Raw genomic sequence first — 26,928 nt, 5'->3', positions numbered from 1 at the left:
AGGATCTTATAACAATGTTTAATCCCATTTTTGTTTTATAGACCTCTGGAATGTGTGAAACAAGAAGAGTTGAGAGAGTCTTGCGCTAATGAACATTCTGTACAAACCCAAACGTGCGTGTGTGCGCGATGTACACTGTAAAAAAAACATATGCTAAATACACAAATGCCCACTCAGAGCCTTGACCCACTTCTCCCTGGAACATACTCCATTATGTTTATGTTCTTGGCCATAACAATCATCGTAACTTATCGTAATGTTTGTACAATATACAAGCTGTAGTCATGGCAGCAAAGTGACGTTTGAGTAGCGTGACCAACAGAATACTTTGTGTCATCTGTTAGTGTACGTACACTTGGTAGTTTGTGTTCCGACCTAACACCTGGTATTAAGAAAAAAAATCTTTTTTTTTTTTCCTGAATATAGTCTTTTTCACACAGAAGAATTTCAAAATTGTAATAATTATATCCAGTTGAACCATATCTCATTCAGCGTAAGCCCTTTAAAAGTCAAATCATCAACCAAAACTCAAACCAAAATTCCGTTCTTTGAACAATCATGAAAATACAGTAGTTTGCTTGTGTGTAGTGGTCTTCAAAGCCCCATGATGTACGTGCTGCATGTTTGCCACAGCTGCTCTGGTCATAACATAGTAGAGTACAAGAGTTCATGGGTACATGTATTTGTAAGAATGTGTTTGTGGGACAGGGGTCATTTTGCGATCAACAGTGGGGTTAACCGGGGTTAACGCCAACAAGTTGTGTAAATCTTCTCAAAACAGTGTGTGGGCAAGAGATCAGACACTCAGCAGCGCAAACGAAGAGCATAAACACAGCTTCCCCCAAAAATGTCACCTGACAGGGGAGCGTAGACGGAGATGAATAAATCAATTTGGCCGATTGGTGTCCTGGCGTACATACTCCGACTGACCATGGCCTACGTTGCGGTCAAGAGCCCAGAAATGGGATAGTTATCCCAAAAATCAAAGTTCTGTCTTTATTTACTGACCCTTGTGTCATTTTAAACCTATATGACCTTTTTCTCCATGGAACATGAAGAACACTTTTTGAATCAAAGTATGCTCTTTTCCATGCACTTACAAAGAATGAGTCTTTCAAGCTTCGAGTTGGGCCCTTTTTTAAAGTTTTCTAAAGCCATAAGATACCTGTGAGTAAAGAACAGACCAAAATGTAAGTCAAAATGTAAATAACACTTTATTTTACAGTGCCGTAGTTACACGTTACTACATGTACTTACTATAGTAATAACAGTAAATTATGCATAATTACAAGTAACTAACCCTAAACCAAACCCTAACCCTAACTGTAACTCTACAGTAAGTACATGTAGTTGATTAATAGTACTCAGTACTTATTTGAGTAATTACAATGTAACTATGGCACTGTAAAATAAAGTGTAACCCAATAAAGTTCCAAATGATGGAAACATGTTATTGTTACTCAAATACTTCTTGAAGGATGAACCTGATTGAATCAAGTTATTTGGACACATTTTAGCTGAGTTTACTCAATTCAGTTTAGTTCATCCTATATGTTTCCATGACTGAATCAAGTTCAATGCCAGCCCAAAGAGATAAAAATAGCTTTTCTTTACACGTTATGTGTCGGCAACCAGAAGATAGTACTAGTTACATCCATGGCATTCCCATAGTTATTTGTTAGTTAGTTATTTATTTGAATTCTTGTTAGCTTGTCCTTAACTCAAGCACACACTCGACACTTCACCACAATGGTAACCCCCCCAAAAAACACCAACATAACAGAAACTATTTTAAATACCAACATAATACAACATTAACAAGTCTCTCCATTTCCTGATCTTGTAAATACCACGTCTTTTGTGCTGTTTTAATGCATTCCAAAACATGAGGGTTTACACTACGAAAGCAATCCGGTTAATTGCGTTTTCGACTACCTCTGGAAGTTGTTGAAAATGGACAAGCTCAGAATGTTTTACACAGAATGTTTTTTGTGCCTCTTTGGGATGGCACCGCATCTTAATACCAGGTGTAAACAGGGCCATAAAGTGCAACAGTCTGGTTCCAGAAGTTAAAAAAACAAAACAAAAAAAAAACATTAACTTTCTCCACAGGGGAAATTATATTTAATGATAACTTATAAATGTAAGTTAAGAGGTTGTTAATCGATGGTATATGCTTTTTTGGAAGCCATCCATTTGCACTATTTCAACTTATTTTTTAAAATAATCATGTTAACAGTTGAATTAGTGCTGAAAAAAAAAAAAAAGACCAATGATGCTGTACAGAAAATTACACCAGAGTCACAGGGAGCAAATCACTCCAAAAGAGTTCTGCCAGGAACGCCCACTCCCATGAACACTCCATCATTTTGAATTTGATTATATCATTTGCAGTGTTTCATGGGATTGTAGTCCTTTGTCTGATTAAAGCTAAGTATGCAGTCTTGTACCTTTTGTCTTTTTTTTTTTTTTTTTTCAGATTTTCAAATGCTTTTTTTGTTTTAAATAAAATAAAAGTTTGTAATGTTGTGAATCAACTCATAGATGGTTGGCTTTTGTATAATCCTTGAACCAAGACTTTTTTTTAAATCCCTATGGGGAAAATGAATGGAATTCCTGGTCTGGAATGATGGCATGACATTCATTCTCTATGAGGCTGGAAATAGGTCAGTGTTCATTTCCTCCTATTCTGATTTATGAGTGGAAGCACTTTGAGAAATAACCATGAATTCATGGATAGTGTTTGAAATATTTACTATGGCAGTTGAGTGAATCTGTTATCATTCAGACTACTCCCTTGACCTGATGTAACAATGACGATAAAGAAGGTCCTATTTATGAAACGTGTAAGTCTAATCCTCTGATCCAGCATAAGCATGTTTGTTTTACCATGTCCTGTAAATTCTGTTCATATTTACTTCCCATTGGATGATTTAGATCAAATTAAGTCTTTGAATAAATGTTTTTAATCATTTCATAGTCAGTGATTTATTAAGGAGCAAAAACATGTAGACAGAAAGTGGCTATCTATGGCATTGCTTGACAAACTGCAGATTCATCCAAAAGTTTTTCCTAAATGAATATATAGCTAATGCTATTTGATCCTCAGTTTATGTAGCATGGGCAAAATTGAAGTAGAAAATATAGTTACAATTTATTGAATTTTTCACCATTGCTGTTTCATTCATTTTTTAAACAGTCTCTGAAATCATGATCTTAAACATTATTTAATACTTTAAATAATTCATATCCCCCGGTTTCACAGACGAAGCTTAAAGGGTTAGTTCACCCAAAAATGAAAATGATGTCATTAATGACTCACCCTCATGTCGTTCCAAACCCGTAAGACCTCCGTTCATCTTCGGAACACAGTTTAAGATATTTTAGATTTAGTCCGAGAGCTTTCTGTCCCTCCATTGAAAATGTATGTACGGTATACTGTCCATGTCCAGAAAGGTAATAAAAACATCATCAAAGTAGTCCATGTGACATCAGTGGGTTTTTTGAAGCATCGAAAATAAATTTTAGTCAAAAAATAACAAAAACTCAGACTTTATTCCGCATTGTCTTCTCTTCTGGTATCCTTTCCATTGAATTAAGTCCATTGAATTGATTCCACTGAATTGATTCCATTGAATCCTTTCATCTGTCGGCGTTGGTAATGCACTTTTACGTTGCCGTGGTTGTTTTTGGCGATTAGGACATCCGCGACATGCACACTTACGCACCATTTTAAAAAATATAGCAATACCAAAATACAAACAATGTAGAATAGCTTGAATACAGCGTGCGTCTCCCTCAGACTGAAAACGAAGCTCTGGCGCACCAGATAACACGTCAGCAGCGTCACTGCGGAGTCGTGAACCACACTCTGGAGCAGAAAGGGGCGGTAATGCACCAATAAGCTGGATGCCAACCGCCGTAAAACAGGAAAGAAGAAGAAGAAGCAGAATCATGAACGCGAATTGACAACAGACCCGGAAGAGAATACAATGCTGAATAAAGTCGTAGTTTTTGTTATTTTTGGACCAAAATGTATTTTTGATGCTTCAAAATGTCGCGGATGTCATAATCGCCAAAAACAACCACGGCGATGTAAAAGTGCATTACCAACGCCGACTGATGAAAGGATTCAATGGAATCGATTCAATGGAATCAATTAAATGGAAAGGATTCCGGAAGAGAAGACAATGCTGAATAAAGTTGTAGTTTATGTTATTTTTGGACCAAAATGTATTTTCGATGCTTCAACAAATTCTAACTAACCCACTGATGTCACATGGACTACTTTGATGATGTTTTTATTACCTTTCTGGACATGGACAGTATACCATACAAACATTTTTAATGGAGGGACAGAAAGCTCTCGGACTAAATCTAAAATATCTTAAACTGTGTTCTGAAGATGAACGGGTCTTACGGGTTTGGAACGACATGAGGGTGAGTCATTAATGACATAATTTTCATTTTTGGGTGAACTAACCCTTTAAGCTAGTCCTAAACTAAAATGCATGTTTGAGCTGTTGTAACTGAAAGTAACTTGCACTGACATATCTTAAAATATGTCAGTGCCATTGTTTTGTCTCAAGATGCACACCAGTAATGTGTTTTTCTAGTGAAAGTTTATAAAAGCTACTTAAATGCCTTAATTGAACTAAGGCCTAATCCTGGCTTAGGCCAAGCCCCGTCTGTGAAACCAGGCCTATATGTCTTAATACTTTACACATTGTTTTTTTTTTTTTAAATACTTGTTTTTTTATAAATATAAATGAGTATTTATACATGATTATATATGAATTCCAGAGGTGCACAGGATTCAATGAACCCCAGAGTGCCGGTTTATAACTATATGCAATAATATAAGAGACATCCGAAGCATCCCAAACACCTGAGGCAACTAATGCCATTGCCCTTGCCTAACATGGTGTATTTGACGGACCAGCATGCTTCCTCTGATCTCCTATGACAACCTTCAGTATTACATATCATCGAGGCAGAGAAAAGAACACAACCCTGCAGACAAACGGGTAAATGCCGTTATCACTGTTTTCCATGTTCATGAAGCCCCCCTGGGCTACACCATTGACATCATATTCTCCCACCCCAAAGTCACGCTATTTCTTGATCCAGTGTTTCTGTGTTGAGCTGGTCAGGATGCAGTGTTAATATTAATATAGTGCCACAGAGTCCCAGTGTTTATACTTTTGGGGGAAATCAGCCTACAGATGACATAGGGCTGCATATTAATCTGGAATAGGAGAAAGTTACATCGCCTTTCAACATACTTAAATAAAGGTGTTTGCCTTACATTTTGGAAATGTAGCAGTTGTAACTGTTTCCACACAGATCTACTAATTACAGCAAGTTCTGAAGAATTCTCAACTTTTTCTGCAATATGGGTGAAATAATGACAAATGCATCACAAAAAACAAATTTAAAGAAAACTGGGTGAACAAAAAAGTGAATATTTTAGTTTAAACCTGGATGCTCTGTAACTTTACACTCATTTATACTCATGTACAGAGTACACCTGTCTAGAACAAAGCAAAGCTCTACCAAGTTCCAGACTGAATTTTAAAGTCAGCATGAAATGGAAGTTGCATTATAGTCTTTTCTTCCCTATTGTGATGTATATCCAAGTGAAACGACTTCTTGAACAAGAAAAAATGTAGGGCGGGATTTGAGTTTGTCCATGGGGAATTGATTGGATGGTTGTGGTTTGCTATTGGTGGATCTCATGTGAGTGACAGGTTGCCCCGCCATCGAGCCAGTAGACACATCATCAGAGAAGATATGTTGCTGCAAGAGGGAGGGAAGTTATTTTGATTGAAGATTACGAGGGTACATGAATTAAAATAATAATAATAATAATGTGTAAATACTGCAATATTCCATAAGAATTGTCAGTTCTGATTTCATGGTGACTTTAAAGTATAGAATCAACAGTGTGCTGTAACATTTCATTTAACCTCTCCTTTAAGCTGTATTATTAACATTTCACAACTGTTGTTAGGTAGTCATGAAGGGATATATCTAGTTATACAAAATACTCAGTGGGTATTATTCTCAGCACATTATACCACCATTTGTCAAACCAGGTATCACATTTTAAGTCTACAGGTGTTATTGTGCATGATTCACCAGTCTTTTATCAAAATGTAATAACTTGTAATCCATCTGACATGATTATCAGAAATCACTCTTATTTTTCAACCACCTCTTTGTATTCAAGTGCAGAATGCCCACTTTTCACAGTCCAATCAATTCCCAATGGAGTTCTCCCTAATTCTTCAAGGATCCTCTTGCACTACACAATTACAGAAGTAAAATGGGTTTCATATTGACTAGTATTTTTCTCCAATGTCTTTCCAGTGTCATTTTTTTCCTGGAAACATGCAATCTTGTTTTACAGTTCTTACAAAGCCATATATATTTTCAGATAATTATAGGCCATTCAGTGTGTTCATGTCACCCAGGGATGATGCAACAGTCAACCACAGTGATAAATATTGTCATTAAAATAACTGATATTAAGTAAATCATATGTGGTTACAATTAGAATAATTTCAGCCTGCAAGGAGCACATTTCTGTGCCAAATTTAGCCCATAATCAGCTTGCCATTCCTCCTCAGCTGGGGTCTCATTTCTAAAGCTGCTGCACTAACATATTATGGATGTAAGCCATTGACACTAATGTAAGGATGCCAAGGGGATATGTTTGGTTTGGCAGGAGGCCCCAGTGAAAGCATTCAACTGCCTCTCACCTCGTGTTCCTCCACTGCTCCAGCAGAATGAATAAATAGATCTTGGTAAACAGATCATCAGTTATTCACCTCAAGCAAAACAGTGCGGCGACTCCCTTTGCGTTGCCTTTGATGGGGTAAATAAGTTTGATTCACGGCACAAAACTGCATTCAGTTCACAAGTTCTCTCAGACTACGTGACTGTTTTAGTGTGATAATTTACTGTCAATAGCATTTCAGTAAATAGGAAAAATCCAGTTGAGAAATTACTGAAAGTTATGGCTGTTGCAATGAACAATAACTCCAGGGAGAAATTACAATGAAATACTTTCGATGCCAACTTATAATCACTGCCTATGTTAATTTTGACATTTACAAACCACATATCTTATAGCTGTGGCCGATATTACTGCACTATGGACATTTCTTTGACACATTTAAACATGCATGCTGCTTTTAAACAATATGTATTGTGAAAACGCTATACAAATAAACTTGAACTGAATTGAATGCTTTTGCATTTGTCGTAAGTAAAATTGTGACCTGAAAAAAAATATTTGCACAAATTATTCTCTGATTTATGGTTTCAGCAGAATGTAACTAAATAGAAGGATGGGATGGTAAGTTGGTTGATTTCCACACGACTGTACCTTTTAGATGTTTTTTTTTCACAATAACGGTCATATATTTTTTTTATATCTCCAGGAATGGTCTGTTTAAAAACTTGCCAGCCCAGAACATTCTTTCCGTTCAGCAAATGACTGGATGTGTGGCTAATGATAATATTAATAAGTCCTATATGATTTAATGTGATATGATAATGCAATAGGACTTAAATATAAGCCTACTATTAAGTAGTATTTTACATTATTTATATATATATATATATATATACTATTAAGAATAATTAAGTAAAATAAATACATCTTAAATGGTAAAATAATTGTAATATATTTGTAATATGTTACTTGAGCCGCAAACCTTGTAATAAATAAAAATAACTGATAAATGTAAATGGGAAATCCTTGTCCTGAGTCTCAGGAGGCTGGAGCACTGTTGGGTCATATATCTGACTAATTGAGGCTGGATGTGAAAATCCCATTAGGTCCATCTAATAGATTTAACATGTGTACTCGCCACCTGATAGCTGGAGGCTGCATTACTGTGTGATCATATGACTACGGTGCGAATTACAGGGGGTGGGGGGATTGGTGGGTTATGACCCCCTACAGAGTAAGTCAAGACAAAAGGTTGGGCTTGGAAGTACATAAACATTTTAATTCTACATTGGTTAAGTGTCCACAGCGCTGTCTGAATGAAACATGTATCAGTAATATATCATTTTAAGCACCATTAAAAGCGGGTCATATTGCCTGAGTGTGCCAAACTAAGAGTGTTCATTCATAAGGTAACACAACACACAATGAAACATTAACAAACCTTTTCTTAAAATGTGTATATGTAGTAGTAATAAAGTTTACTTTGAATGTTGTTAAATCTTTCATAATACGAGAGGACAAGCTGCACAGTAATATGTTGAATAGGTGTTTCTTGTCATAGCTGTTACTATATCATGGATTTTTAGCATGGCTGGAACATTGTATTGATCAATCAGAACCCAAGACAGGATCTATGGATTTTTTAATTAAATTATACATTTACAGCAATGGTGTGACTTTCCAAAATGCACAACACAGGAGATACAAAGTAACAGTCTTTATTTAACTAGAGGTTAAATATTGTTAATATTAATAATAATAAATACATTTTAAATTAATATTATTATTTTAACACAGGTTGACTACAAGAGAATAGAAAGGCTTCCCACACGTAAACAAAAGATGACACCAAACAATGAACAGGATGAACTGAAGGCTTAAATACAAACAGGGATAATTAATATAACAAGAAACAGGTGTGTAACTCAATTGGAAACCATGGTTGCAAACTTACAACAAGAACTCAGGAAAACAGTGACAGGGAGCAATGAAAATGAAACCAAAACACAATGAAACTTAGCATAACCCTGATATTACACCCCCTCCCAGAAGGTACATCCTCCTGCCGTAAACAGTCCAACAGGTGGTGGCTTTGGAAGTGGGTGCAGAGCTCATGACGTACAGATGAAAACGCTATGGTGGAACCGAAAGAGGGAGGAGCCAGGGTGGAGCCTTCACTGACAGTCCTGGCAGACCCTGGAGATGGAGGTGGAGCCGGGAGAGGTGGAGACCCAGGCAGATCCAAGGAGACAGAGAGACAGGGCGACACTAAAGGACCTGGAGACCAAGGCGGAGCCGCAGTAATAAGCAGCCGAGGTGGAGCTAGGGTGCCGGAGGACAGAGGCGCAGCCAATGGGACTGAGGACTAAGGCAGAGCCAGAGGGAAGGAGGAGCCAAAGGGGTGGTAGGACAAGGTGCAGCTGAAGGCCTGGAAGTCCGTGGCGTAGGCAAAGCGATGACTGACCAAGATGGAGCCAGAGGGACGAGGGAGCCTGGTGGAGCCATTAGGATGACGGTCCCAGGTGGAGCCGAGGGAGCGAGAAGCCAGAGGGAAGGAGGAGCCCAACAGAGCCAAATGAGTGGAGGGACGAGGTGCAGCCAAAGGCCGGAAGTCCATGACATAGGCAGAGCGATGACTGACCAAGGTGAAGCCAGAAGGACGAGGGAGCCTGGTGAAGCTGTAAGGACGATGGTCCCAGATGGAACCGAGGGAGCGAGGAGCCAGAGCCGGAGGGAAGGAGGAGCCCAAAAGAGCCAAAGGAGTGGAGGGACAAGGCGCAGCCAAAGGCCCGGAAGTCCATGGCGTAAACAGAGCGATGACTGACCAAGGTGGAGCCAGAGGGATGAGGGAGCCCGGTGGAGCCATAAGGATGACAGTCCCAGGTGTGAAGGTAAGAGCCAACTGGTCGATGGGCAGAGGTGGAGTGACGGGTTCGGCGACCCGAGGCAGAGGGAGGGGATCCAAGCACCAAGGTGGGGCTGAAGACCGGAAGGCCCGAGGCGGATCCAAGCAGCAAAGCAGAGCCACCAAAGGAGGAGCCAAGGGACTGAAAGGAGCCAGCATAGTTGGGGATGAAAGAATGGATGTCTTTGGCAGAGGGGGTGGGAGAGGGAGGCTGGGTGGGAACATCATTGATGAAGGATATTGGAACTAGACGAAACCATCAGCGACACAGGAGACTTGGAGCTGGGCGAAACCTGCACTGATAGGAGACCTTGAGGAATGATATTTTCCAATTCATCAATTAATTGTATTGGGACCAGGCACAGCTCACCCTCAGCGGCGGGAGAATGGGTGGGGCTCCATTCCAAGACGTTATACTCCACTAAGATTCCCTCCTTGACAGATGCTGGTGCTGGCTTACGTACCTGATCAGACTCTCTGTGGTGCTCGGGCTCCGGGATGAAAATGGCTTCAGTTGTAATCTCAGGTGCTCTTCGTAGTGGGCTCGGGTTCGGAGTCTGCAGTGGGCTCAGGCTCTTGGTCGATGGGGAGCATGGCTAACGTCTGGCTGGGCGGTGGGTCCAGAGTGGGGCTAAGTGAACTGCACATATTCGGCAAAGCTCCCTTGAAGACCTTCCACAGACATGCGTGCCATCAGCCGCTCATTGAGACTGGTGTTGAAGTAGACGCAAACCGAGTGATCGTGATAGTGGGTGAGGCATGCCAGATCGAGAAAATCCCTTGTGTGATGCTTGAAGGAGCGATTCCCCTGCTCAAGCAGGAGCAGATGAACTACAGGTACATCCAGAGCTGTTTTTATAATCCTTTTTTGAGTTTCGGTGTTCTGTCAGGTGATGGTGTGGCTTTGCAAAATTTACAACACAGGAGATACAAAGTAACAGTCTTTATTTAAGATAAACGATCAGAAGAACTACAAGAGGATAACAAGACTTTCCGCACGCAAACAAAAGATGACACCGAACAATGAACAGAAAGAACTGATGGCCTAAATACACACAGGAATAATTAAACAAGAAACAGGTGCGTAACTCAATCAGAAACCATGGATACAAACTAGCAACAAGAACTAGCAAGTGACAGGGAACAATGAAAACGAAACCAAAACACAGTGAAACTTAACATAGCCCTGATATTAGTGGAGACCAGGGCTAGTTGTCATACTTTATATTCCATGCATAGAACCTGTTTTATAGACCAGGGGTTTTCAATCTTTTTGATGCCACAGACCCCTAAATATGATGTTCCTTTTGCATGGGGCCCCTTTCCTAACTAATAACATAGTAATTATAAAATAATTAATAATTATAGTAATATAATTATGTTTAAAGACCCATTTATACAGTAAAAATTGTTAGAAATGTATACAATGTTATCTGTAAAATATATAACATATCTGTATCTTTACCCACCACTAGTCTTTAGAAAACAGAATAAAACGGCATTGTCAAATTCTGTATTAATAATAATATAATTTGTTTTTCATTCATTTATATGCATATATACATATTTTACATTTTCTCTGAACTTCGAATGGACGCACGGTGCTGTCGTGTAGCCGGTGTCTGTGATTGGTCAGCACCTGCTCACCTCCTTCATCCAAACTGACATGAGTTGGAGGAAATATAGGCAGCATCCACCCCCCCCGATCCTCACTTCGCGTCTGCGCTGCTCCCTCCACCGCATGTGCTTCAATCTCTATGGTAATGCTACAGTGATCCGAAGATATTCGCAGTTTTACACAGCGTTATTATCATCCTCACGAGACATGCGTGTGCAACTGACTATAGGAGTGTTGATATTGTTTTTGGCGGTGCGGCAAACACACGCGACTGATTCCAGCAGCGCTCATGACACCTCACAAGAGAGATCGCTGAACATCCAGAAGAGAAGACTCTCTCTGCAGAACACAGGTAGGCACTAACAGGGCTTTTGCGCAGTGCATTCACAGAAAATCAACAACAGCTCATATGTGCGTGTGGTTGTTTGAACTGTTGGTGTGTTAAAGCTGTATGAAACTTTTATGTTCTATCAAACAACTTATCTCCAGATTATGTCATACCGGTCAGCACAGCTACATTAAAAACGTTTTTTCTCTCTCTCTCTCTCTCTCTCTCTCTAATACGTTTTTACCACATGTACTTAATATGACAGATGGCATAAGGTTTTTTTCTATGTAATAAATATGTATTTTTACACCGTTGTGGAAACGTTGTTATGACGTTGTTGGCACGTCACCTGGCGACGCTATGTGTTTAAGGCAAAGTAAGCAACATAGATCAAATGTGACACTTTATTATATTTCTGATTGGTTATATATAACCGGCATACCATAATTATTCTCCTGATTTTTCTTAATTTTGCCTTACCTGTAGGTACACCTTAATGTTATGATGGCATTATTGTCGTCATATATTTAATTTATTATTATTAATTTTTTTTTTTTTTTTTTTTGCTATCTACCTCAGAAATATATTTAACAAAATAACATTCAAAATGTTTTAATATGGCATTGTTGTTTTAGTATTTTCTGTTTCTGAAATGTTGCATTCAAATAAAGATTAAGATTTAAAGATAATAAAATGACCCAGAAACATTTGATCTGGCTTTGTTGTGGTAGTAAAAATAAATAGGAATTTTAAAACTTTATTTACATATTTCATTTTGGTTACATCATTATTTAATTGCAATTGTGGCATGGTTTCTAGAACATTTTTTAAATGTTCTACTACATCACCTAACTGCAAATGTTTACAATTGTTATAAAAACATTCACTATCATAAAGCTTCACTGAGAATTTACACGTGGTGAACATAAATGTAGAACACTGCATTTGAACCTTACCAAAGTCCACGCCGAGACAGTGTCACAAACATAATGGACATAGAACTTTATGATTATTTTGAACGTTCTCAATCACAATCTTTCCAAAAATGTCCTTGTTACCCAGTGTGGTGTAGTTGTTGAATATAATTTTTCAAAACAAAATATCAAAATCTTCACAAAAAAAAAAAAAAAAAAAGAATTTATATAAATTACCCCTTAAAATGAATTACAGAAAAATGTTGTAAAAATGCTACAGTAAAAACATATTAACTTTAAGTTAATTTACCATATACAGTGAAAAAATAAATGGTTTAACATATACATAACAATTTTACTGTTATATACTGTCAAATTATTATTATTAGCAAGTAAAACTATGAATAACCTTATAATATATGGTGAAAAAACAGTAAAAGGACATTCCCAGAAGTCCCTGCATACACAAATAGACCTTACTTTATTTGTAACTTAGTTATATTGTATTTATCTATCCTTGTAATGTGTATTTGTTCTTATTATTTTTTTACTGACTGTTCACTTGTCTTTAATAATACGTAATAAATTGAAAGCATAGTTACACTATAAAAATAAAGTAAATTGTATTAAAAAAATTACAAAAAATAAAGTAAAAATGCAGAAAGGTTTTTGTATGGGTGATAGAGATGGTAGCGGGTGAGTCTGCATAAGAAAACTCAGATTGTCATGCATCCCGCATATGCACATGTCCCAATCACTCAGAGTCAAATGAACAACCTTGATTATGAGCCTAAAACACACGTCCATCACAATAATTACACATTACTATAGTTCTACTGCTACACTGTTCTGTGACCTGATAAGTAGAATTTGGCTAAATTCTTGTAATGTAGTTATGCCTATTTCCCTTAGTCATATTGTCCCCCCCCCCCCCACTCCCCACAGCACATTGTCTTTGACATTTGATCCATTTCATGAACTAAAACTAGACCTGCAGCAGGGGTTTTGCTAGTGTGGGGAAAGGTGGGTCTGAGTACAGGGGGCCCAGAGCTTTAGGGGGCCCCTGCCATTTCTGCCAATGGGGAACTTCAAAGTGAACAGTATTATATAGTAATATATCAAGGAGGCTACGTCCACATGTCCAAAAAATGCAGTCTACACTGAAATGTCTGAAAATGCCTAAATGAATAGATCTACAAAAACTGCATTTATTAACCCACTGGAGTCATATGGATTACTTTTATGATGAATGCATGTACTTTTTGGAGCTTCAAAAACCCTGGCACTCTTCAATGCCATTACAAAGCTGAGAAGAGCCAGGATATTATTTAATATAACTCTGATTGTGTTTGGCTGAAAGGAGAAAGGATGGCTTGAGGGTTAGGAATTTATGGGATAATTTTCATTTTTGGGTGAACTGTTCCTTTAAATCACCTTATTGTGCATGCATAAAATGTAATAAAAGCTCACTGAGATGATACTAAGAGACCATACATAACATCCTCACATCATTCTTCTGGCATGATTATTTTATTAGCAAAATATCCCACCACTCACTGGAACTTCCACACTATAAAAACATGAATTGGGCAGTGTTAATATGAAGGAATTTTCTGTATTAATTTTTCATAGGCGTTTTACTTGTATTTTTAATAACACATTTTATTGTGCTCTTTAATGGTTAAAGGTGCCCTAAAACCAGTTTTTACAAGATGTAATATAAGTCTAAGGTGTCCCCTGAATGTGTCTGTGAAGTTTCAGCACAAAATACCCCATAGATTTTTTAAATTACTTTTTTTAACTGCCTATTTTGGGGCATCATTAACTATGCACCGATTCAGGCTGCGGCCCCTTTAAATCAACGCCCCATCCCCCCCCAGCTCTCGACTATAATACAGTGCATTTACAAAGTTCACACAGCTAATATAACCCTCAAATGGATCTTTACAAGATGTTCGTCATGCATGCTGTATGCATGCGACGGATCATGTGAGTATAGTATTTATTTGGATGTTTACATTTGATTCTGAATGAGTTTGATGGTGCTCCGTGGCTAAAGCTAACATTACACACTGTTGGAGAGATAAAGAATGAAGTTGTGTTTATGAATTATACAGACTGCAAGTGTTTAAAAATGAAAATAGCGACGGCTCTTGTCTCCGTGAATACAGTAATAAACGAAGGTAACTTTAACCACATTTAACAGTACATTAGCAACATGCTAAGGAAACATTTATAAAGACAATTTACAAATATCACTAAAAATATCATGATATCATGGATCATGTCAGTTATTATTGCTCCATCCTAGATTTTTCGCTGTTGTTCTTGCTTGCTTACCTTGTCTGATGATTCAGCTGTGCACAGATCCAAACGTCCTGCCCTTGTCTAATGCCTTGAACAATGCCTTGAACATGGGCTGGCATATGCAAATATTGGGGGCGTACATATTAATGATCCCGACTGTTACGTAACAGTCGGTGTTATGTTGAGATTCGCCTGTTTTTCGGAGGTCTTTTAAACAAATGAGATTTACACAAGAAGGAGGAAACAATGGAGTTTGAGACTCACTGTATGTCATTTCCATGTACTGAACTCTTGTTATTGTAACTATGCCAAGGTAAATTCAATTTTTGATTCTAGGGCACCTTTAAAGGAAATGCCTGTAAATGAACGAATAACGCCTTTTCAGTTTTTCTGCGCATATTTTTTCTTACAGTGCAATTTGCACTCAAACTCCATTCTATTCTTTCTGGTTCAAATATATATGGCTGAATTTAACAAGTATTCCCACTTGCCATTGTGGAGTGTTTACTACAATAAAGTTGACCGAGTGGATCTTTGAGCTGGTGTGGGTGAGTGGAGGCGGATATGCTAATTTGCATATTCATAGATCAGTGTGTACTAAATGAAGCAAGGGTGTAGAGTTACATTCAAGCTATTTTAAGTCATACATTTTTTTCATAGAAAAAAAGTTTAAATATGTCATTTCGGTGATCAAAGATGAGCCAATCACGTCAACATGCCCGTGGGCTCTGGCATATGCAATAAAACAAGTGACTCTCAAAAGAAGTTAGGATATCCCGATATTTTTTCTGCTAACATATGAAAAATCGGGTATATTTAGCAATATAGCGGGTGTATGATGTATATTACGATGTTATGATGAACTATATGCCTTTCTCTACTGACGTTCTGAGTTGTTCAAACTGTTTCTAAGGATGCTGATGTTCGGAAGGCAGCTGTCTGACTCGCGAACGGGAACATGGTTTGTGTAACATTAGCAACACATTATTAGCTGTTTGATAATGTAGTCAAGCAAAAGGCTAATCATATTAATTACCGTTATGTGTCCAATGTTGTAAAAAGCAATACCATTGTGCAGCGTTTACCTCAGTAAGTTGACCGAGTGGATCTCTTTGCTAGTGTAAGTGAAGGCGGGGCTAATTTGCATATTCATAGATCTGCATATACTTAATGGGGCACGTAGAGTTACATTCAAGCTATTTTAAAGCATGAAGAATTTTTTTTTTCACAGGAAAAAACATTTAAATATGTAATTTTGGTGATCAAAGATGAGTTTTAAAGGATACAATTATTGACCACAGGGGGACTTTAATTATCTTGCATATTTGTACATATTGGCCTGGTTTCACAGACAGGGCTTAGATTAAACCAGGTTTAGGCCTTAGTTAAATTAAGACATTTAAGTAGTTTTTATAAACGTGCCTTAGAAAAAAAACATCACTAGTGTACATCTTGAGACAAAACAATGGCGCTGATATATTTTAAGATAAGTTGCTTTCAGTTAAAACAGCTCAAACATGCATTTTTGTCTAGGCTTAAGTCTGTGAAACGGGGGGATAATGGCACCCATTCTGTGGAATGGCCCACATACATCCCTTAAAACTGAAACACTGTCAGGCAGTTTACTAAAAGCTGTACTGTGAACACTCAGCGTTCTCTCTCCCTCAACCGTTCTCCAGCGGAGATTCAGCAGTGTCTGGTGAATGCGGGTGATGTGGGCTGCGGGATGTTCGAGTGCTTCAACAACAACTCCTGCGAGATCCGCGGACTACATGACATCTGCATGACGTTCCTCCACAACGCAGGCAAATTTGACTCCCAGGTATGTTCCTGACTTATTCACTCACATCCCAATATTCGGTAGGCAACATGTACACTGAAATACACTTCATTGGAGTCGTATCTTGCCTGCTTTCCAGTGAGAGCTGACAGTTCGCTCACTACGTCCATATCATTAGACATACATGAGCTGAAATAATCTTGGTCAGCATTTTGCCATTAACTGCATGGGTTGATGAACGACTTATGCATCACCGCAGGGAAAATCGTTCATCAAAGACGCGCTGAAGTGCATGGCTCATGGACTGCGCCACAAGTTCAGCTGCGTCAGCCGCAAGTGTCTGGCCGTGAAAGAGATGGTGTTCCAGCTGCAGCGCGAGTGTTACGTCAAACACAACCTCTGCTCCGCTGTGAGGGAGAACGTCAACGTCATGGTGGAGATGATCCACTTCAAGGACCTGTTTCCTAAAGGGTGAGTCCTTCACTATAGGGTTGTGCGATATTGACAAAAAAAAAAGATTTTCTGCTACTTTTCAATAATGATAATTAGACAATATTTTGCGGAGTATGTTTTTGTGCTGGTGTCTTTTCTGGTTTAGGCCTTTCATATTCTTCATATTCTATGTGGTGGTTAGTTCACAGAATTAAGGGGTGATATTTGGCACCTTAATTGATTTCCAGGGATTTTGGCCTGTTTATTGGCATTGATGGTTCCATGAAGAGCCTTTAACATCCATGGAGCTTTTCCGTGGAAAAAGGTTCTTTAGAGTTGTAAAACGTTCTTCACACTAAGAAAAAAAATAGTGTTTCTTTTAAAGAGTTAGTTCACCCAAGCCCATAAGACTTTCGTTCATCTTTTTGATGAAATCTGAGAGCTTTCTGTCCCTCCATTGACAGCTACACAACTGAAGGTGATGATTCACGGGGCAACTTTTTGATCAATGTTGCTGGACAGTGTTGCCATCAACGGGCAACCTGGTGAGACACAGGGCAACTAATTAGGGCTTAAACTAAATAGAGAGGAGCAAATCTATTGCCAACCCAATCATATTTTATTATCCAACACTTGTTAGGCACTATATTTCAACTTTCCAAATACTGTTTTTCATTTTTATTATTATTATTATTTTATTATTATTTTTTTATTAAATATAAATGCCTTTCCGATCTGATTTGTGATGGGAAAAAGGAGAAGAGCGAGTTTGGCAAAAGGCGGATTTGAACCCGGGTCGATTGCGCCAAAAGCTACTTTCACATGCCATACTCCCTACACCACTGCAGACGTTACATGGAACACGTCTTTTTAGCATTTAACTAAAGATATTCGATGGCTAGGTACATTAAATGTGACATCTGTTGGTATTCTAAGCATTAAATGAAGTAAATTCCCCGTTTTGGGTTGACACATGACAACTTGCCACTGGCAGTGGAAAGTATCCAGATAGAAATTTGTTGCTCATTCTCAATGGGAAAGTGCCCAAGCAACATTGCTCGGCAACATTGGTCAAAAAGTTGCCCATTGTATCGTCAGCTTGACACTTTGATGCTTCAGAAAGTTAATAAAGAGATGGTCAAACTAATTCATATGAATCAAGAGGTTTAGGCAAAAAGTTTCTGAAGAGAAATGATCGCTTTATATGATGAACAGATTGAACTTAGGCTTTTATTCACATATAAACATTCATCAACTCACACATCAGTTGTGGTAAATGGAATCTCAAGCATATTTGCTTGATATGTGTGAGAACTAACGAGGTTCATCCTAGCACGTTTGAGCTTCTGCAAAAGGTTTGTTATCGCGGGTCAAGCAGGTTTGGTTGAACTTCTGTTTATTTTCGCTGATCAATGTTTATATGTGAATAAAAACCTAAATTAAATCTGTTCATCATATAAAGCAATTGAGTCTCTTCAGAAAATTTGGACTAAACCGCTCAATTCATATGGATTAGTTTTACAATTTCTTCATGAACTTTTTGAAGCGTCAAAGTTTCCGCGTAGCTGTCTATGGAGGGACAGGAATCTCTCAGATTTCACCAAAAATATCTTCATTTGTGCTCTGAATATGAACAAAAGTCCTACAGGTTTGGAACGACATGAGGGTAAGTAATTAATGACAGAATATTCATTTTTGGGTGAACTAACCCTTTAAGAACTGTTCACTGAAAGGTTCTTTGGGGAACTAATAATGGTTCTTCTATGCATCTCTATGAAACCTTTATTTTTAAGGACAATTTTTCTAATCTTATCAGATATATGCATCATCTTTGTCAAATTCTTACATTTTTATCAATAAACTTAATTAGATTAATAAGACAATATAGGATGTCACCAATCAAATGAAATCAGTATCAACTAAATCCATTTTTGCAATGCAGAAGTGGAACAGAAGCTGCATCTAAAGTAGCATTAAGATTTATTTACACTGAAATTACAACTGCATAAATGAGATAAATGAAAATTATATATTTTTAATGGAATATTACAGAGTTTATTATAAATGATTTATCAAAATAACTTCCCCTCCCTCTTGCAGCGACATCTCTTCTCTTCTCTGATGATGTGATTACTGGTGCAAGGGCGGGGCAACCTGTCACTCACATGAGATCCACCAATAGCAAACCACAACCATTCAATCTATTCCCAAAGGACAAAATCAAGTGCCGGCCTTCATTTTTTATTGTTCGAAAAGCTGTTTCACTCTGATATATGTCACAATAAGAAAAAAAAAAAAAGACTATCGCAAACTCCGTCTCATGTCAACTAGAGTCTTTCATTCAACTGATTCATTCAAATGCCTGACTCATTCAGGAACAAATTCAAGTGAACCATTTTTTTGTTAAAAAATGCTGATTCATTCAGAAACAAAACCCCGCTACGTGTTTCTCGTTGATGCAAAGCAGTTGCAACTATTTTTGTTGCCAATATATAGAGCAAAAACAGACGATATTGTGTCTAAAATGTAAATTTTAAAGCTTAAAACTTAAAAGTCAATACTGTATGTCACATTTACAATCATGCTGATATTTAGGGGAAAAAAATGCATGCGTACATGCTTTTCAGACTGTGACATACTTGATAATGCCAGCGAATTATTTAAACAACAATACAACATTATCATAGACAATACATTTCACAAACCCCTACTTCAATATCAGACAAGAGTAACAGTGGCTTTTCTTTCCTAACACTCTCCTCTCCTTCACCGAAAGGCCCCACGTGGAGTTGGTGAACATCCTGTTGGGATGCGGCGAGGAGGTGCGCGTCGCCATCGGCCGACGAATACGAACTCAGTGCGAGCAGAACTGGGGAGCTCTGTGCGGGAGTCTGAGTCTCTGTGCCCTCGGAAAGGTGGAGAACCAGGCCAGTTCCACCCTCGCCCCTGTCCCAGACATCACCACCCCACCGGGAGCCAACGGCAACTCCCTTCCTCCTGCGAGCCTGCTTCTCCCCGATGCTGATGGGGAAACAGTTTGGACGCTCACAGAAGGAGATGAAGACGAACATCAGTCCTCAGGTCCTCAAGACAACGCCTCTGATGCGGAAAAAGAGCTAAAGAGGTCTCTGAATGCCACCAAAAGGAGGTGAAGGGAAGGTGGGTGCGTTTAGCCCACACATAGCATACACTACAGGTCAAAAGTTTGGAATAATGCAAATGAGCTGCTGCTCCTGGCCCCCTTTCCAGTCTGGCATAAAATGACGGCATGGTAACACCACTCTACTACTACAACAACTCTTCCTCTTCTCTAAAGCAGCCCAACATGGCCTCACCCCCTTTGTTGCGAGTTCTCGGGAGCAGAGTTTATGTAAATTTTAAGGTTAGTGATGTCACTAGCCCGGGAAGAAGCTCGTTGTAGTTTCTACCAGCCATTTGTTGTAGTCCTTAAACAGCGAATTCTGTAAAAGAAAATATCTCCCTTTGCATTGAACTTTTAGCGTCATAACTTTGCAGATGTTGTTTATGATCAAACAGCAACATTACACACCAACTAAAGTTAAAAAAAAGTGAAATCATGATCAAACACCCCTATAAAAGAACTGTTTTCTTTTAAAGGGGTGAGTTAATGTGTCCTTGCTGAATTAAAGTGTGAATATATTTTAAAATATAACATTTTCAGCATCATTACTTTTTATTTTCACATGATCCTTTAGAAATCATTCTAACATGCTGATTTGCTGCTCAATTATTACCCATTGTTAATGGAGCTAAATTATTAACAATGGTTATTATTTTTAATGTTGAAAAGCACTTTTGAAACCATGCTATATTTTTTAATATATTATTTGTATTCGTATTTAGAATTTGTACGACCTCATTCGTATGAATTCATACGATTTTGACGGTTAGGTTTAGAGGCGGGGTTAGGGGTTGTACGAATTCATACAAATTAGCCACTTCCTAAAATACGCACAAATTGCCGTTAGATCAGCTTTAACTATCCCCGTTCACACGGATCCGCGCAAACAGCTAAAAGACTATGCGGCTATCCACCTTATTTTTACAGTTTACTGCAGTACACTTTGAAATTATTTTCTCACACATTCACAGAAAACATGGTGAAATATAAGGTGGATAGACAAAAATTCTAATACGCATGTGCATGACATCACCGTTTTCACAGATTCGCGTTTTTGCAGTTTACACGGAGATGACAACAGTATAGTTTTCAAAAACTTGCACTAGGAAACCAGTTTGCATTTTCAAGGCCACCAAAACGCCGTCACGAAAATGAACGGCCAAACGCATAAAAAGTTTTCCATTTTTAGTTATAAACGGTGTTATGTAAACAGCCCCAGTTAGTTACTGAAGGATCATGTGACACTGAAGACTGATGATGCTGAAAATTCAGCTTTGATCACAGCAATAAATTTCATTTTAAAATATATTCAATTGTAATAATATTTTACAATAATGCTGTTTTTACTGTATTTTTAATTCTTGATGAGAGACTTCTTTAAAAACATTTAAGAAATTGTTCCAAACTTTTGACCTGTAGTGCACAAAAGGCTTGTTTCACTGCTCTCCTTCCCTGCCTCACTCAAGGACAAATAAGCTGCAGTCTCCAGTGATTCTATAAGAGCACCAGCGATGACAGGGTATTTCAATGCGATGTTACATTTAGAGCTGCCGTCGGTCATTCTGTGAGAACATGGACTGGTACAGTATTTGATAGGAGTCTCAAAAATTTCGCAATATTTCAGAGGCGTTTCACCCTTTGGAGATGTATTTGTAGATTGTGGACTAAGTGCATTCCTCAGACTGCAGACTCTTCAGAATGCTTAGAGGGAGTCTGTCGGGCTGCAATCCTCAATAGCATTATTACAAAAACCGGCCTTGTGTTTTTGTGATGACATCATTCCATAAGCTCAGTATTTGTCTGCTTTGAAGCCTGGCCATTTGGGTGAAGCTCACAGAAACACGTTTGGGTCACGTGTCACCCCAAAATGATAAAGAAATTATATATGTATTACGAAGCCCCACACAACATATTGTGTCCTCAAATTAAGATGATGTACTAATTCGTTTTGATTTAACTAAAAGACGTGAACAAATTATTACAATGCGGCCATGATTTAGTAAAATGATGGAATAAATTATTATATCGTGCACATGATTTACTTAAAATTAGGAAGTTAGTAAAATATGCTGATGTATTAGTAAGTCATGGAAAACAAATTGTTAATGATATACCATGATATACATATTTTTTCCCCACGTCATGTGAGGGGCTCTCTAATGAATAAAATATATATTTATTAAAAAAAAAAAAAAAAAAAAAGTATGACAAGAAGTACAAGAAGTATGCATTCACAGTACCTGTCAAAAGTTTGGAATTTTTTTTTTTTTTGAAAGAAGTCTCTTCTGTTCACCAAGGCTGCATTTATTTAATCAAAAATACAGTAAAAACTAATATTAAAAAATATTATTACAAATTAAAAGAACTGTTTTCTATTTGAATATATTGTAAAATATGATTTAATTTTTAGCGTTATTACTCCAGTCTTCAGTGTCACATGATCCTTCAGAAATCATTCTAATATATTGATTGCCTGCTAAAGAAACATTTTTGATGATTATTATCAATGTTGAAAACATTTTTGCTTCTTAAAAAAAAATGTGGAAATGGTGTTACTTTTTTTCAGGATTCTTTGATGAATGGAAAGTTCAATGAACTGCATTTATTACATTTATTTATCAAAATCATTAAAGCATTTATTAAATAGACATTTTTGTAACATTATAAATGTCACTTTTGATCAAATTAATGCATTCTTGATGAATAAAAGCATTAATTTCTCTATTTTTATTATCTTACCACAAATGTTTGAAAACTGTTTTCATAATTGGTAATATTAATAAGAATTTTTTGTGAGCAGCAAATCGGCATATTAGAATGATTTCTGAAGGATCATGTGACACTGAAGACTGGAGTAATGATGCTGAAAATTCAGCTTTGATCACAGGAATAAACTACTATTACTAAAATAGAAAACAGTTATTTTAAACTGTGATAATATTTCGCAATATTTTTGATCAAATACATGCATTCTTCTTGTGCATAAGAGACTCCTTTCAAAAAAAAAAAAATTAAGATGTTGTTTAGGACCATTAAAATGTTTTAAACTGTTAATTTGGAGGGAAAATATGCTAAATTGTCATTACCTTAATGCATTTCACTTCAGAGGACTTTTTTTTCCCAATGGAAATAATTCTTTTTACTTAATTTCATTAAATAATTGCTGAAAATCTTCAACATTTAAATAAATATTACAGCTGTGCATCAAATACTTTAAATACTGGAAATAATATACTCTTTTCCACTTGGTTTTCTTTATTCTATAGATCTTTCTTTTGATTTTGGGGTGACATGCAGATCAGGAAGTGTCACTGACAGGTTCTGGTTCTGTTTGAGCACAGGTACAGCCTTAGCAGCAGATAGAAGCTCTTATATGTCACGTGTTTCATGCAGCAGACGCAGGCGTGTCACTGCAGTGTTGCTGTTGTCAAGGCAATTTGTGACATATCTAATATGTAAGATCAGATTTCATATTTTTCTTGCTTGGAATTCAGAACAGACATTTTTCATACGTGATAAAAACCTATGCCTTCTTGGATCGATTACAGTCATATACGCAAACATTTTAAAATATGATAATATGCAGAACGTTGATTTTGGACCTACCTCATCTGTGTAACATGCACCTGTACTGATATACTGTATAATGTATTGCATAAAAAATGTGTCCCCATATTTTCATAAGGCAACTTGGTCAATGCATAGACTCACTCCCCTCTGTTTCAATGTGTATCTTGTAGATATTTCAATTTTAATTTAAATTAATTTTTTCAAAGTTATGCATGAAGTGAATCTTGTGGATTTTATTTTGAAGTCAGTTTCATTGCAGCCACTATAGAGTGCTGGTAAGTCATTTTATATACATTTTTGAGCTATTTATTTTATTTTATGTTCTTTTACTGTTATGTTGTTTAGCAACTATTTACATTTTTATTTGGGATCTGTATCAAAGTTATCAAATGTATTCATAGAAGAAAAAAAAAAAAGTTTTTCCACAATAAATTAACCTCATATTCATTTTTTGGCCTTCTGTGCATTCAAAGCATCACCGCTACTGACAGGTTATGAAGAAATAAGTTGTGAAGATGAAGCAATAAAACAAAATTACATCACCTGGCACTTCTACAATATGTTTACATGGCGGAGATCTAAAACCATTCAGCTGCGCACAATTTCAAGATCATTTACGATTTATAAATTTCACATCTGGAAGAGAGGCGTACGCATGTTTTTTGTGCGCAAGTTTGTTCTCTGAATCACACATTTGAGAAATGATCTTATGATCAAATGTAGGACGGTTTCTACGCAATGTTTTGACCTGCTGTCTTTAATATAGCAAAATCAGAGCCTAAAGGAATGAAAGCGACTGTAATCTAAACCTCATTTTTGCAGCTCTGGTGATTTAAATGAACATGAAATGGATGGACCCTTTTTAAAGATAAGTAAATGTGGTTATATATATATACTACCACCAGTCAAAAGTTTGGAATAATTAAGATTTTTAATGCTTTTGAAGGAAATCTCTTATGCTCACCAAGGCTGCATCAAAAAAACAGTAAAAATCAGTAGTGATATTATATAGTATTTAAAATAATTGTTTCACTTGAATATATATTTTAAAATGTAATTTAATCCTGTGTTGTTAAAGCTGAATTTTCAGCATCATTACTCCAGTCTTCAGTGTCACATGATCCTTCAGAAATCATTCTAATATGCTGACATTCAGTGTTGGGGGTAATGCATTACAAGAAACGTAAGTTACGTAATCATCAGATTACTTTTTTCCAAGTAACTAGTAATGCATTACTTTTAAATTCAAAATATCTCAGTTACTTTTTCAAATAAGTAACGCAAGTTACGCAACATGATGCTTACTGTAGTTCTAAACTAAATGTGAACATGCATTTACTCATCTCACTTGCACAAACACACATTCAGTATTCCTCAAAATGAATAGAAACAGTGAAATGCAATCTCAGAATATTATGCAAACCCGCAATTAAATATGTTAAATTACACAAATATACTTCATGTATTTAATCTCACTTTATTAACCAATGTCTTTGCTGCTGACCTTCGATGATCTAATTCAACCATACAAATAATAAGCAAAAACTACTTTAGATAAACATCACATTTGTGTGTTTTTTTTTTTATTATTATTATTATTGCTTTTTTATTGTGTTGAACTTTCTTATCCTGCGCCCAATCACTTTACTTAAAGGGTTAGTTCACCCAAAAATGAAAATTCTGTCATTTATTACTCACCCTCATGTCGTTCCACACCCGTAAGACCTTCATTAATCTTCGGAACTTTATCATTTAGATATTTTAGTTGAAATCCGATGGCTCCGTGAGGCCTCCATACGGAGCAATGACATTTCCTCTCTCAAGATCCATAAAGGTACTAAAAACATATTTAAATCAGTTCATGTGAGTACAGTGGTTCAATATTATTATTATAAAGCGACGAGAATATTTTTGGTGTGCCAATAAAAACAAAACAAAATAACGACTTATAAAGTGATGGCCGATTTCAAAACACTGCTTCAGGAAGATTTGGAGCACAAATGAATCAGTGTATCGAATCATGATTCAGATCGCGTGTCAAACCGCCAAACGGCTGAAATCACGTGACTTTGGTGCTTCGAACAGCAGATTCGATACACTGATTCATTTGTGCTCCAAATCTTCCTGAAGCAGTGTTTTGAAATCGGCCATCACTATATAAGTCGTTATTTTGTTTTTTTGGCGCTCCAAAAATATTCTCGTCGCTTTATAATATTAATATTGAACCACTGTACTCACATGAACTGATTTAAATGTTTTTAGTACCTTTATGGATCTTGAGAGAGGAAATGTCATTGCTCCCTATGCAGGCCTCACTGAGCCATCGGATTTCAACTAAAATATCTTAATTTGTGTTCAGAAGATTAACGAAGGTCTTACGGGTGTAGAACGGCATGAGGGTAAGTAATAAATGACAGAATTTTCATTTTTAGGTGAACTAACCCATTAATCTGGATTATAAATTGTTAACCTCCCTCTATGCAAATAGACTGAAACCGTGCTTAGAAGAAATTGTATGTTTCCCAGTCTGGCTTTATGAAAGGTAGGCATATAGCAAATAATATTCGGTTAGTGTTAGATATTTTAGATTATAAGGAACTGATAAATGATAAAGCAATCATTTTATTTTTAGACTTTTATAAGGCCTTTGATACGGTTGACCACGAGTTTATGTTTGAATCTTTGCATAGATTTGGTTTTGGCTTTTCCTTTGTTAAAGTAGTTAGACTTTTTTACAAAAATATTAATAGCAATGTGTCTTTGGTGAATGGTGTTTCTCCTCTGTTTGTGATTAGCAGGGGCATCAGACAAGGGTGTCCCATTTTTTGTATTTGTTGGTCTTAATAGTTGTTTAGGGTATTCTAGTAGCAGAACACACTTTTCTAATTAGTCAGCTGGCAGATAAAACCTGTTTGTTCTTAAAAAAACGAGAAACAGGTTCCTGTTATTTTGGATGCTTTAAATTTATTTTCTAATGCGTCTGGTCTCTCAGTCAATCAAAATAAGAGTGAAATTATGTCTTTTGTCCATTCACAGTCTTGACAAAGATCAGGTAGAAGGTATTGAGGTTAAAAATTCTGTAAGATGTCTAGGTATTTTAATAAATAAATCTCTCAATGATATAATTCTAGATCATTTTTCAAAATGGATACAAAAATCCTATTCGTCTGTAATTCAGAATGGCAGCACA

The 26,928-nt window shown here is 36.9% G+C and overlaps 1 protein-coding gene across 1 annotated transcript in view; it reads left to right on the top strand.

Annotated features, from left to right (window-relative positions):
- The window catches only part of LOC125253322, a 36,375-nt gene extending 16,051 nt beyond the window's left edge, over positions 1–20,324 (top strand). Inside the window, exons 4-10 of the mRNA XM_048167248.1 lie at positions 8,867–9,042; positions 9,442–9,844; positions 10,187–10,581; positions 11,263–11,617; positions 16,494–16,636; positions 16,854–17,065; positions 19,803–20,324. Coding sequence (XP_048023205.1) covers positions 8,867–9,042; positions 9,442–9,844; positions 10,187–10,581; positions 11,263–11,617; positions 16,494–16,636; positions 16,854–17,065; positions 19,803–20,178 — 2,060 coding nt within the window. The 3' untranslated portion in view covers positions 20,179–20,324. The remainder of the gene's footprint in view (positions 1–8,866; positions 9,043–9,441; positions 9,845–10,186; positions 10,582–11,262; positions 11,618–16,493; positions 16,637–16,853; positions 17,066–19,802) is intronic.
- Positions 20,325–26,928: the final 6,604 nt, after the last annotated feature.

This window comes from Megalobrama amblycephala, linkage group LG18 (assembly GCF_018812025.1).
Source record: "Megalobrama amblycephala isolate DHTTF-2021 linkage group LG18, ASM1881202v1, whole genome shotgun sequence".
Taxonomy (NCBI): Eukaryota; Metazoa; Chordata; class Actinopteri; order Cypriniformes; family Xenocyprididae; genus Megalobrama; species Megalobrama amblycephala.
This window is presented reverse-complemented; position numbering and strand designations above follow the sequence as displayed.